Source organism: Saccoglossus kowalevskii, chromosome 4 (genome assembly GCF_978046115.1).
Source record: "Saccoglossus kowalevskii chromosome 4, keSacKowa6.1, whole genome shotgun sequence".
NCBI lineage: Eukaryota > Metazoa > Hemichordata > Enteropneusta > Harrimaniidae > Saccoglossus > Saccoglossus kowalevskii.
Window position 1 is genome coordinate 25,351,640 of NC_140644.1, and position 15,234 is coordinate 25,366,873.

The 15,234-nt window shown below is 35.1% G+C and overlaps 1 protein-coding gene across 1 annotated transcript in view; it reads right to left on the minus strand.

Annotated features, from left to right (window-relative positions):
• Positions 1–5,747: 5,747 nt before the first annotated feature.
• The window catches only part of LOC100371880 (kelch-like protein 12), a 72,986-nt gene continuing 63,499 nt past the window's right edge, over positions 5,748–15,234 (minus strand). The window contains exons 5-9 of the mRNA XM_006819387.3: positions 14,668–14,829; positions 13,979–14,185; positions 13,138–13,274; positions 10,964–11,103; positions 5,748–10,841 (exon numbers count right to left, since the gene is read on the minus strand). Coding sequence (XP_006819450.2) covers positions 10,628–10,841; positions 10,964–11,103; positions 13,138–13,274; positions 13,979–14,185; positions 14,668–14,829 — 860 coding nt within the window. The 3' untranslated portion in view covers positions 5,748–10,627. The remainder of the gene's footprint in view (positions 10,842–10,963; positions 11,104–13,137; positions 13,275–13,978; positions 14,186–14,667; positions 14,830–15,234) is intronic.

Consider the following 15,234-nt stretch of genomic DNA (forward strand, 5'->3'; position numbering starts at 1 on the left):
CTACTGCATTGAATTACTCATTGGCAATTAGTCGTCGTTATGGATAATGCACGAATGCACAGTCCCTCTGTGACGAATGGTACAAGTAATTTCAATATCCGTTATTTTCTTACATCACACTAAAAGCAAATGATTAATAAATCACATTAATATAAAATAACTAACTATCCTCGGGGCGGAGCTACGTCACAAGACGTTCCACGTTGATAAGACGCGCACCACTGTACACGCATTTCTATGGGCTCTGTGCGCGCTGCTGTGGAACGCCGGTCGAGCCGGTGAAAATTCTAGAAAACAACATAAACTCAACTTTGAAGTAATCCTGAACAATCAAATTTATATATGATACACACGTAGGGCTAATCTTGTTACACTGTTCAGGGGACGGTCTCAATAACCATCCCTATTAAAGTACCGTTTTCTGCGAGTTTTCGGCCTTTGTTTTCACCGCGAGGGTTGCCAAGCGGTGAAAATGCCCGGATGTCCGCTCCTGAGGATAATGATCTATGCAATTACATTATAATTAAGTAAATGCATTAATAAATGACGATGTATTGGCCATGCCCTCTTTCACACATGAACTTGAGCTTCAGTTTATTCCTATTCACACATGATTTGATGTTGTTATCTGTTATCTATGTCAGTATTTTTAATGTTTCATGCAAATTGAACGTTGGGCATAAATAACAGCGCATGTTTAGCATTTTAACGAATGATTTGAGAAAGCGTCATTGCCTGGAATGTGTACGCAATGCTGTTATTCATTATGTCTGTAATAACGATGTATTCATGGATTAGTTTTACCTTGTCGATGAAATCTAGTTCACAGTACTCAGTCATGCCCAGTCGTGGCAATGTTTGCACACCGTTTTATAGCAGCACGTATTTTGAAATTAAATTGAACAATATATTTCTGAATCGATAACGTCATAGGAATAATCCCCAACCCATCTTATAACCGACATTTATTTATTTGCCTTTCCCCGCCTGTTTTATTACTACAATTCAGTATCCGAGGTTCTTAATTAATGACACGATTATATCGTACTTGGCGCTACTACTGACGTCACACTCGGAGTAAAAGTTAAACTGCAATGGGTTAAATAATCTGAGAGTATTGAATAATGGTACGTACGCGAGTGAAACAACTTGGTGAACCAGCCACGCTGTGGCTGGATTGGACAGATACTATCTCTGGTCGCATTCAGAAAGCTAACAGGTGTTTTCATATTCAATATACCGGTAATGTATTGATTTTTTTATGTGTGAAAAATATTATACTATACGAAGTAATGTTATGTGAAATCCATTTTGTTTTAAACTAAACTTGTTAGCATTTTCAATTTGTATTTGCTATTCAAAAACAATTAGCTTCTTTAATCATTTTACAGTTTTCTTTTGAAAAAACTCATAAAATACCAACCACGTACTACCTTAGTTCGATCGATTCGATCGAGTTGCAGTTATAATGATGTAATCATTGCACACACCAACGTACAAAAGTTTTTTTTTATCAGTAAAATCGGACGGTGACGCAAAGGTGACAGATTGACAGGTGTCGTTGCAGGAATCAGCAAACATAAACTCCATATAAAACACCCAAAAGTCTTTTAAAGCGAACAGTAAGTATACAAATATTTTTACAGGTACTACAAATATATAGTTTCGGTCCTTCAATGCATACATCTAAATTTTTAAAATTAGACAAATACAAAGACAAACCCTGGGCGTATTACGTAGTAAGTTAGCGATTCCAAGTTTGAAGTTATACACAAATGGAGTCACGGCAGTTCTAGCCTCATGGTCGGTGATACTTATTGCGCCCTCGTCGACGTTTCGGATTAACTCGGAATTGCAACTGCATCCGAGTAGAAATCGGATACACTTACCTAGACAGCTTGCAGCAAAAAACAGTAAAAAGTCTAAGAAAAATTGTTCAAAACAATCTTCCCAGTGAAATTACTGGAAAGTCCAACATTATAACCTTACAACAACAAAAAAACAACTAGCGCGTTGCTTGAAATATGGAGAGGTTTACAGTTGATGATAGCACAGGGCTGGAAAAGATATGAGCCCCCCCCCAACGTCCCCTATAGTTCATTTTTCTATCCCATACTCCTTTGCAAAATCCAATATGGAGTTACTAGTAACATTTGTCTTCCTTATAAAGTTGCACCATAGGCAGTATAGTACTATTATACTGTTCATGGTTGTAGTAAATAAAGGACTGATTATATTTGGCCGACTATGGTCATCCGTGTCATTTCTCCACCGTTTAGACTTTAATTAATCTTCTAATTAACAGACAATACGGACCCCACCTTATAGGGAAGTGATGCGTAAACTCCATAGTAGAGTTTGCGAAGGAATGTGGGATAGAAAATTGAACTGTAGAGAGCGTTGGGACAAGCATTATTTTCATAGAGCCCTGTGTTAAAACACGGTTACTTGAAGCCGTGGTTAAAATCAGTTTTTTACAACTCCTGTTTTCAAGCAACTCTTTATTTTTTTTTAAATCATGGTTATATTGTTGGACTTTCCATTAATTTTACTGGGAAGATTGTTTTGAAGATTTGTTACTGTTTTTGGCTGCAAGCTGTCTAACTGTAGGAACCATAGAGAAAGGTAAGTGTGTCCGATTTCCATTTTTCATTCATTCTAATTTATGTTTTATTGTTTTCAATATCACAGTTGAAAAAAACAAAACATGGATGTTGTCTACTAACAAATTTTGGTTGATTTTACATCGGTTTAAAATTAAAACAATGGAGGACTTCACAATTCAGGCTTAATTTGTAAAGAGTGACTGACGCATTTTTTGAGACTGGTGTAACCTGAAGTTGAATAAAAGACCAGTATGTGTGATGAACTGTTAATGTATGAATGTATTGCTGGATTACATCCTGTTACTAGGATTCAATGCTTCAGTTAGGACCTCAGAAAGGAGCATGACTGTCACCACACACTTAAAATGTCTTCTAAGTCGAAACGTTTTAATAGACAAGATAGATTCTAGTATGTATTTGCCACGTTCACAGAGCTCAACGCTAACTTCTCAGGCAATTCGTCCCACAAGTCGATTCGTCCAATTCACATTCATCCCATTTTTTTATTTTTTGTCAGCATTACGATCTTGAGCATAATAGTTCATATTAAACATATAAAGGTAAAAGAAGGAAAATCCGCGCTTGAATTTATTGTTTACATCCATGTGTCGATTTACATAGACACTGAAGGTAATTAACTGAATATACTGTAAAATGATTAATTTTCACTGGGTTTAAATTTTGCCATTTCAGGAATATTCAGTGAGTTTTAAATTTACGGTTCATCATTTAGATAATGTGTTCTACGCTAAATTTTACATATTCACTAGGTTTTAATTTAGCGCATTTGTCAGTCAGCGAAATAAGCAAAATTAAAACCCATTGAATAATTAATCCTTTTACAGTAGTTGGATAAAATACAAGAAACGTTATTAATAAAACGCACCTAGGAAAGTGTGCCAATGGGACGTCACATGCCGGTGCAAACCATGAAATGATTACTTGAGGTTGATTTGAGACAAGAGTTTGTTTATTAACACAACACAGATTTTGGAAAGTACGAAAGTAAGGTCACCAACACAATAGAAAAAGGATTAACAGTAGAAGATAAAAAGTGCACACAAATTACAAAATTGATCAGGTGGGGTACTCCCATAGTTAAGGTATCCTCGGGGGCGGAGCTACGTCACAGGACGTTCCACGTTGCTAAGACGCGCACCACTGTACATGCATTTCTATGGGCTCTTTTCGCTCTGCTGTGGAACGCCGGTCGAGCCGGTGAAAATTCGAGAAAACAACACAAACTCAACTTTGAAGTAATCCCGAACAACCAAATTTATATATGTTACATACGTAGGGCTAATCTGGTTACACTGTTCAGGGGAGTCTCAACAATCATCCTAAAGTACCGTTTTCTGCGAGTTTTAGGCCTTTGTTTTCACCGCCAGGGTTGCCAAGCGGTGAAAATGCCCGGATGTCCGCGCCCGAGGATAAGAGTATGCGTCACGGTCGAGTCGATCTTTCTGACCTCCCATTTTAAGATTTTCGGCCATTTTAGAAAAGTGTTGGCAATTTTGTACAGAAAACGGCAATTTTGGGCTAAACCAAAAAGCGCCTTCAACATAGATCTTTCTGGGACGAGGAGCACTTCCACCCACAATCAAAGTTGATAATGATATATAGATAAGAAGATAATATTTGGTAATCGTAGTCCTAAATAACTATTAAAAATAGCTAGACGTTTCGAGCAATGGCTACGATTACCAAATATTATCTTCTATATATCATATTTATCAGTCCCAGTAGCGTTTATTAATTTATATACAAAATCAAAGTTAGAGGCTTATATATTCCCAAAATAGAAGTCATACCGACTTGGATTACTCTACTCACGAAAATAAAACCTGTTAAATACAAGCCGGATTTATTTTTGATTTCTGAAAGTTGACCAGCGGCCATTTTACTTACATCATAGTACATGTACTCTCAATTTAGCTCCATACTTACACATACAACATCTACCGATCCGGAACATTGCAGGTATCCATGTACCGGTATCACAAATAACGCCCTCTTTGGTACAATTGTAACGATAACTTTGTTTATACCAGTTACATCGTGGTAATCATCGTATCGTTCGTATCAGTGCCCCTAATATAAGATTAGATATGTACGGTTTTGACAATATTTACAATACACATCTCGTATATGATAGTTTATTGTGTTCAAATGCCTCTAGAATTTCCAAAATATAAATAATCCAAATCAACATTGAAACTACAAAATACCATACTTCCAACATAGAGGGAGCCCTTCAATTTGGAATCTACTTACGGTAGTATTTCTGTTACAATAACTATCTAAAAAGAAGATTTTAGTTTGGTCTTTTTAATTTTATTAAGAATTTATGATTTTTTTAATATTAATTGTTTTTCATAATTTTTTTTATTCGTCTATTTGCTGGTAGTTCAGCAAAAATTTAAAAAAATATGAATCACAATCAGGTTGCCACAATAACAGAGTTATTATTTCCAACCGATAAATTTCAAGCAAGATAAGAGTATGGAAACTGAATCAATGAATATAAGCATTACAAATTATAATTTAATTCATTGCTATAGTTTACAAGGATTCATTTCTACCTTGCAAAACGTGAGGTACGGTATCATGAGAGGTAAATTTGTTTCAGAGCGAGACATAATCAACTCTTTCAATGTAATACCGGTAATAGTGCATTCTAATTACAAAGTGTTGTTCAGTTAAAAAATGGAGCTAGATGGTTCATGATGGTTAGCTCCATGGTTCAACTCATAGGGCTGCAAATACATTGTGGTCATTGTATACTAGTAATATGTAGATTACAAGCTATCAAAATATATATCTAATATAGGTGGTTATTTTACTTTTTGTAAAGTTTTACTACCATCTTGAAGTTTCAAAGTATGTTGTACCAATTAGGCCAGACTTATTATCCCTTGTTTCGTGAATCCGCCAAAATAACAGGAGCCGAAAATGAAATAAAAATAAAATTTTATTTCAGCATAATTTCTCGCGCTGGCTGAATTGTAAGTGCAAAAAATTACTAAAAAAATTATTTTTATTTTAATTTTTTTTCCGCTCGCTGCATAAAAAATCCAAGTTGCATTTTCGTTGGAGTATCATGATCAAAGTACCGAAGTCTCGCGCAGATGAGAAACAAGATTATACATGGAATAAAATTGTATTTTATTTCATTTCTTCTCTACGATCAATGATCTCACTTACAATTCTTTGAGAATCACACAAATCTAATGGAAAAAAGAATTAATTTTATTTTTTTTCCGCCCTCCTCAAAAAATTTGCCTTATAAAAACTCGAGAACCAAGGAATAAAAAAAGTCTGACCTTAGGAGCTTTGGTTTGTTCACAGAGTGTACTACCAGTACTTACATAAATTCAATGATTTCCTAATACAGCTGAAATTGTGTAATACCTAGTAACCAGTAATTACGCTGGGATACACTACTGTAGAATAAGACCAGAACATTCACAACCTCATCTTGTCAACACTATTTCACCATTTTAGAGGCAAAACAGGATTTTATGTCAAAATTTATTTCCATTTAATAAAACATATCAAATATGGTAATTTTAAAAGTCAGAAAAAAAATTATAAATTTTCCATTTTGAAGAAAATATACAAAGAAGTTCATTACATATATACAATGCAAAACTGAAAAAAAGACAGATATAGGAGGTGAAATTCAAGGTTATACGATATCCGATTTATGCAAAGTAATCATGTAAGGAAGGCATACTGAATGATTCAACTTCGAGCACTTGGATGTTGAAATTATGACATTCCAAACACAGAGGGAGTCTTCCAATTTATAAGTTATCACTGGAGTTTTACTTAATAATTCCCTCAAATAAAATGTTCCCTGCATACCAAATTCACTGATGTGCAATTTGAGCACCAAGTTTTGATGCCAGATTATTTTGAAAACTGATTAGTAACAGATTATTTCAAGACAGATCTTTTGTTCCTTTTCCAGTACTGTAAACACATTAACAATTCACTGGAATTAAATTGTGCTATTCTCTGTGACTGGTGAAATTAATGAGAACAAGTAAAATCACATTACCACTTACAGTTTGTGAAATTATCTCCTTGTGACTAGGACCCAAAATCAAAATTGTGATAATAAATACCAGTTAAAATTAATGTGTTTACAATACACTATAATATACAGGTGATAAAAAGCTTCTGACTTGAAGGCACTGTTATCATGATGCTGACTATGACAAGAACACCGAGATGTTTTTATAGGTCTTAAATTAGTCTGTAAAACAATATAAAGAAACATCAACTGAGAACCAAACTTCTTTTTCGGAATGTAAGGCAAGATACAAGTTTTACACATTGTTGATTTTAAGCAACAAGCATTCGATAAATAAAAACCTTCAATGGTTTTATAAAATAACATTGTGGAATACAATAAATTTAAACTCTTCCCGCATTTTCAATTAATTCCAGAGAGCAAAAACGCACACATCTAAATTTATTTTATAATCTCTCCAACTGACCTTTGAGGGCAGTAGTTGACTCTGAAATATGGCAATAACAGTAATGGAGTTCTTAAGAGAAATGAAATATAGTAAGTATTCATAAATTTTCAAATTGATAATTCAATAAAAAAAAAAGAATAGTAGAGTGATTTAAATACATCAGCAACAAATCACATTTATCAGTCTCTGAATCTGGAAATATATTCAGGCAAGTAAATAAAAATATAATACTATAAAACAAAGTTAACGATAAAATCATTTTTTGAAATGTAAATAAATCAGGTTTGCTTGTTTTTTAACCAGCCAGCATATGTATAGCTATGTGATTAGTTGATAAATGGTATCTTTGTAGATGTATTTAATTTCACAAGTTTAATTTAGGTATTTAAACCCTCATGATTATCAAGACATAATTGAAAGTGAAAAAAACAATGGAAACAAAATCCATTGTGCTTATAACCTTTCGCACTGATATAATTTTGTGAAAATAGCAAAATTTAAGCCATTAAACTAAAGCAAAATTAGCGATATAGTGATTCATTAAAGATTGATCACATTTTTATTAAAAGTGTACATGTCTCAGAAATGTCACGGGTGGGGAGTGAAAAAGCGTGTATAATATTTTTTAATATTTTTATTTGAAAAAGTAAAATGATTTTTTTTTTTTTAACTATTACGATGTCTTTATGCGCCCTCAGTGTTGACAATGTCAAGTACCTTTGTTTTTTCTTCCACATTATTATAAATTATTTATATAAAATGCTCCCGGTAGCTACTTTCGTTATACAGCAGACAAACCTGTAGAATAATTTATTCTAAAATTACTTTTCATAAAATCTTAAATTTGACATACATTCAATAATTTAGAATTTTGTAAAAGGATATGTTATCAAGTCTACAGATGATATTCAAAGAAAGGAATAATGAGCCATACAAATTATTTTCATTTCGCATAGTCCTAGTGCTCACTTTTTAGTTATCAAACTAAAATAAACAAAGTAATGTTTGCAAACTTTTACCATATTTGCTCTATTAGAAATGCATCTTTGATAAAGCACACATGAACCAAAAATGTAAATTGGATCATTAAAATACGACTTGATTCAATCAAGACCTATGTCATTTAGATGAACGCATGCGCTTCTAAAAATGCAAATATGGTAGTCCAAATATAATGGTATTGAAAAATAACACTTAAAATAAAAATAAATGTATGGACGTGCATGACTTGAGAACCCAGTTTGAATGAACTCATCTTGAATACATGGCACATACTTTAAAACCATTTTGAATATTTTCATGTTAAAGGGCGGGAGGCGTCGCGCCATGCATGTGTGAGATATATGGGTCTCATATTATAAACAAAGATGGCGATTTTGGCTGTTGCGCAGATCAGTATGAGTACAAACTGAGACGTTACCAAGCTTTAATTAGATATCTTTTAGGTGATTGGAGGTATTGTAGGAGTCACCGGCGGTAATTGTAATGCGCATTGGATTGTGGAAAAATCAATGTTTATCAACACAAATGTCGCACATGCGCAGCACAACGACTACCACCCTTTAATTTCGCTGCTAATTTTTGATCCGTTCCTGACATGACCTGATCAATATTTGTGATCAATTATGGCATAAAATATTTGTTATTGACTTAGGAACTCAAAATATTATATACAACAGCATTCCACAGATTTGAAACTACTTTCGTTCATAGTGTATGATTGGCACTATGTTTGCTGATGTGCTGACAGTCAAGACTACAGTAAATATTCCCACATCTCACATGCATCACGCCATAATTGAGCTTCTCTAAATGGCAGAACAGGAAAAGGTGAAATCACACAAAAATGAAATATAAAATTAAGCAAACATTTTCTTTTATAAAGTTGGCTATGATACACCTGCGTAAATAATGAATATTCTGGCCTTTAACTTAAACCATACATTAAGTAGTAACTGTGAAAATAAAGGGTTTGTAATATTATGGTGTTTATGTATAATCTTGAAAAAAAAAATTTCAAAAAAAGATTTTCTTGAAATATTAAAACATAACACTTATTTGAGAATAATTGTGTAGTTAATTGACAGTAGTGATAATTAGTAAGAAATGGCAGTTTAAGGTGTAGCAACAAATGTCAAAAAATGTGCATTCATCAAAATATACTAAATGTTTGGAGAACCCAAGTGAACTGGATAGGTACAGTGTGACAATAAAAACCATGCCTGCAGACACAAGTTATCAAACAGCATGTTAATTCTAATGGGCAAACTCACAAAGCCTTCAAGATGCAACCGATGATGCAAGATAAAATAAATAAAGACAAAATATATATCGCAAATTTATTGATTTTGAAGTATTTCTGATTTTGAAATCACTTCACTTCATTGAAAATCGAATTGCAATCTGCATACAATTTCCTTCCTTGTATTACCAGCAACACAAAGATTTGAGGAATAACGTACAAAGACAATATGTTATAATCTTGTGGTGAGTTGGCCTATCTGTGCTGACATGCCAAGTATGGTATGGTTATTTAGTGATGTGGTGATAGAACAAACAATATTAGGCTTTAGTCAAAAATGTAAGAAAACATATAAAAGGCACAATGTCAAAAGTACAGGACATCAGTATTTGGCTCAATAAGGAAGGCTATTATGTTATTATTATAAATTATTGAATCTTTAAATTAATATTCAAACATTGGCAGTTTAATAGCAGTAAGCATAGCAGTGTAAAATTTCATTTCATTCCCAATTATGTCTATTTACACAGATACTATCTATGGGAGAGGGGTCAAAGTTCATATATTTATCCCCTTTAACATGGCAGCTCAAACTTAAATCATTACAACATATGCTGCATAATATATAGAGGTGAGAATATGTACACATGTTTCTCCCTGAGCTCCTATACTCTATATTATCAATCTTTTCTGCACTTACATAGATGCTCTTGTTACAAAGATTGATGCTTATAGTCAACCATGTTGCCAGGATATGCAAATGAGCACATTAAATATGCAAGAATGACAAAATATTCATGGTACATGACCAGACTGAATAATTAGAAAATAGAAAGACAGAGGGTGATTTGTTTGAGATTTATATTTGGACATCACAGTGGCATGGATAATCAAATCAAACATCAGCCGTTATGAACAGACCTTCTAAGATGGTCATTTTCAGACAACTTCTCAAGGTTTATATATATATATATATATATATATATATAATGAAGAATGATAACATACATGATATTACAACAGAGTGCTCATTCTGAATAAATAAATGACAAAGTAGTCCCTCATTTATATGGAAGTAATATGCAAAGAATCTGCAGTACTTTACGTACCTACTGTAGATAAGGAAAACTGGAAGTCTATGGGAGATACACGAGAATGGAGAATTCTGGATACATATGGAATGTTTATGGTAGACAATGTCAATCATTCTCAGGTTATATTGTGAATGGCTAGAATCTCAAACATTCTCACAGAATGGACTCTCTAATTTCAAATATCATGTACACTTGTTGTCATACTCTATCATTTAGCACTGCCACCCCTGCAACGGCACGGCTAGATCCAATAGTTCCTTTGCTTGACCATTCCCCCAGGTGCGGGTCAAATATCTCAACTGTATTTAAGTAGTGGGCCCCGTCATGTCCAGCAATTGCGTAAATCAAGTTTCCTACAACAGCCACACCAAGCCCACTACGACACTGGTTCATAGGTGCAACAAAGTTCCATCTACAGGTGAGTGGGAAGATTGGTACAAAAGTTAAAATATGATGTGATTTGTAGTTGATGCACAATATGTACATGTAATTGAAAAATGCAATGGATGACATAATTACTAGTATAGTACATACCTGTCATCATCTGGGTAGTACCTCTCTAGTGTACTAAGATTAGAAGTGCCATCATAACCACCCATTGCATACAGTCTATTGCCAAGTACAGCGACTCCTACACCACCTCGCCTAGCACCCATGCTGCACATCATTGTCCACTGAAATCAAGCATTCAAATGTACATGATTATTGTGCCCGTCTTCTGGAAGCTTGTATTGTTATCAACAATTTGTGTCATTAAGTGCTGATTCTTCTAGAGCATCAACAAATGTTGACAAGTACTTCACCCAGTGTTGATAACTGTCACCTAGAGTTGACAAGTGTGTCACCCATGCAGTGTTTACAAGTGTGTCACCCATGCAGTGTTGACAAGTGTGTCACCCATGCAGTGTTGACAAGTGTGTCACCCATGCAGTGTTTAGAAGTGTATCACCCATGCAGTGTTTACAAGTGTGTCACCCATGCAGTGTTGACAAGTGTGTCACCCATGCAGTGTTTAGAAGTGTATCACCCATGCAGTGTTTAGAAGTGTGTCACCCATGCAGTGTTTAGAAGTGTATCACCCATGCAGTGTTTAGAAGTGTATCACCCATGCAGTGTTTAGAAGTGTGTCACTCATGCAGTGTTTACAAGTGTATCACCCATGCAGTGTTTACAAGTGTGTCACCCATGCAGTGTTTACAAGTGTATCACCAATGCAGTGTTTACAAGTGTGTCACTCATGCAGTGTTTACAAGTGTATCACCAATGCAGTGTTTACAAGTGTGTCACCCATGCAGTGTTTACAAGTGTGTCACCCATGCAGTGTTTACAAGTGTGTCACCCATGCAGTGTTTACAAGTGTGTCACCCATGCAGTGTTTACAAGTGTATCACCCATGCAGTGTTTACAAGTGTGTCACCCATGCAGTGTTTACAAGTGTGTCACCCATGCAGTGTTTACAAGTGTGTCACTCATGCAGTGTTTACAAGTATGTCACCCATGCAGTGTTGACAAGTGTGTCACCCATGCAGTGTTTAGAAGTGTATCACCCATGCAGTGTTTAGAAGTGTGTCACCCATGCAGTGTTTAGAAGTGTGTCACCCATGCAGTGTTTAGAAGTGTGTCACCCATGCAGTGTTTAGAAGTGTGTCACCCATGCAGTGTTTACAAGTGTATCACCCATGCAGTGTTTAGAAGTGTATCACCCATGCAGTGTTTAGAAGTGTGTCACCCATGCAGTGTTTACAAGTGTATCACCCATGCAGTGTTTAGAAGTGTGTCACCCATGCAGTGTTTAGAAGTGTGTCACCCATGCAGTGTTTAGAAGTGTATCACCCATGCAGTGTTTACAAGTGTGACACCCATGCAGTGTTTACAAGTGTCACTCATGCAGTGTTTACATGTCACCCATGCAGTGTTTACAAGTGTGTCACTCATGCAGTGTTTACAATTATGTCACCCATGCAGTGTTTACAAGTGTATCACCCATGCAGTGTTTACAAGTGTGTCACCCATGCAGTGTTTACAAGTGTGTCACCCATGCAGTGTTTAGAAGTGTATCACCCATGCAGTGTTTAGAAGTGTGTCACCCATGCAGTGTTTAGAAGTGTATCACCCATGCAGTGTTTACAAGTGTATCACCCATGCAGTGTTTACAAGTATGTCACCCATGCAGTGTTTACAAGTGTGTCACCCATGCAGTGTTTACAAGTGTGTCACCCATGCAGTGTTTACAAGTGTCACTCATGCAGTGTTTAGAAGTGTGTCACCCATGCAGTGTTTACAAGTGTGTCACCCATGCAGTGTTTACAAGTGTGTCACCCATGCAGTGTTTACAAGTGTGTCACCCATGCAGTGTTTACAAGTGTGTCACCCATGCAGTGTTTACAAGTGTGTCACCCATGCAGTGTTTACAAGTGTGTCACCCATGCAGTGTTTACAAGTGTGTCACCCATGCAGTGTTTACAAGTGTGTCACCCATGCAGTGTTTACAAGTGTGTCACCCATGCAGTGTTTAGAAGTGTGTCACCCATGCAGTGTTTACAAGTGTGTCACCCATGCAGTGTTTACAAGTGTATCACCAATGCAGTGTTTACAAGTGTGTCACCCATGCAGTGTTTACAAGTGTGTCACCCAGTGTTGACAAGATTGTCACCCAGTGTTGACAAGTGTGTCATCAACACTTTTTTTCAGATAGCGTATATACTCACAGTATTGGTGTCTGGATCAAATCTCTCAACACTTTTAAGATAATTATTGCCATCATGTCCCCCTACAGCATACAAGTAACCATCTACTACACCTACACCAACATGTCGACGTCTACAATTCATAGAAGGCACAAATTCTGGGAAACAAACATAGTGAAACTACTGTGAGCTACACTGAAGCTGAAATCTGAGTTCATATTTCATAAGCTGAGTTGATTGATGTATGGAATTAGATGTGGACTAATATACTAACAATATGCAAACTATTGTGTAAATTGTGGAATTAATATGCACAATTTTCAATCAAAAGCAAACCAGGTAACCAGACTATCTCTGAGCACATTATGTATCAAATTCAATTTTGTATGACATCATGGATATCATTACTGAGGTGTGGAAATCAGAGTCTGGTGACGATTTATGGTTCTCAGATTAACACTTCACTCTAAATTAGATTACTCAAGACATAAGTGTAGGTGTATGTAAAATTGTAATAAATATATGATGACTGCTACTGGAGATATTTATGGAACAGACACATAATTAATAAAGGTTCTCATTATATGCTCCACACATAAAGAGGCAAATATTGAAAACAGATAAATGTCATGCAGCAAATCATTAAAGATTGTCATTTGTTGTCAGTGCTTTCCCAACGGTTAAATTCTGGATAAACAATAAAACAAATTTAGCGTAACAATGAATACAATACAAGTCATTAATATATTGTATTGTTATGTAAATTTGTTGATACTTTATACAATTTTTTCTGGGAGAACACTGTTGGTTACTGGTAATTACCATCAATGACGACACTGATTAACTGTGAATATGTACTTACTCCAGTGGTTTGTTTTGGGGTTATACATTTCGACATCATCTAGTACCAGTGTACCTGTATATCCTCCTACTGCGTACAGCATACCGTTGAGTGTGCCGACAGCTACGTAACGTCTTGGTCGAGTCATGGATGAGACATAGCGCCATCTCTTTGTAGCAGGGTCATAACATTCTACACTGCTTAGATACTGTGTACCGTCATGTCCACCTACATAGTGTTAAGTAAATACATATCAGTGACTGTTTTTCAGTCTTGGATAACAAAAAACAGATTTTACTTAAACCTATATACGCAAGCTAATCTAATGGTGAACTGATAGTCACAGTATTTGACAATCCAGTACACAATAAATGCAATTTTGGCTTTTATGTTATGGGCATGTGTAAGGATGCACTTCTGATAAGGCATAGATGCACTTCTCATATAAGGTATATGAACAAATGTTTAAAGGTGTTGAACCCATTTTTTAAATAATACTTGTTCTTAGCTTCCCCCTTTTTTAAAAAAAAATGCACCTTTTTTATATTTAAATGATTTTATGGAACACATTTTATATTAAATGATTTTCTGATTTACACAATGTTATTTTTCCAGATATGATCATCCCACCAAAAAATAGCAAATGTAAATAAAAATAATTATACGATCCTCAAACTCATATATTAGTAATTTTATTGCAATCTACTCACCTACTGCATAAATCTTGCCGTCAATCACAGTAACACCAACTCCACTCCGCGGTGTGTTCATACTGGCTACAATGCTAACTTTACCGCTACTGAAGTCATATCTTTCAACGCAGTTTAAGGAGTAACTTGTGGTGTCCATACCACCTATACAGTAAACCAATCCTGAAATTGAAAACAAAAATAACATAAGAAAATTATTTGTTATTGCAAATTCAATATACATGTAATATGAAATTTGAGTATCGACTGATGTATACTGCAGGTGGTTGTGACCATGGTTACTAAAAAATTTGTAGTATCAGTAACCATGATGTGACCATGTACTGCATATTGTGTAATATCTTCATAACAACCTTATTATTTCATCTTTCTGATCCCACTGCTTAAAGTATGAACTCAAGGACAGAGCTAGACAGTAATAATATATTGAAATATATTTTCAATCATATCCACCATTTTAGAGATACTGTGTAATCATCCAGATTTGAAATTCCTATTTTCTAATAAGGTATGATGCAGATACCCTGAAGTAATAACCCTGATTAATGGTATATTGTAACATGTGGA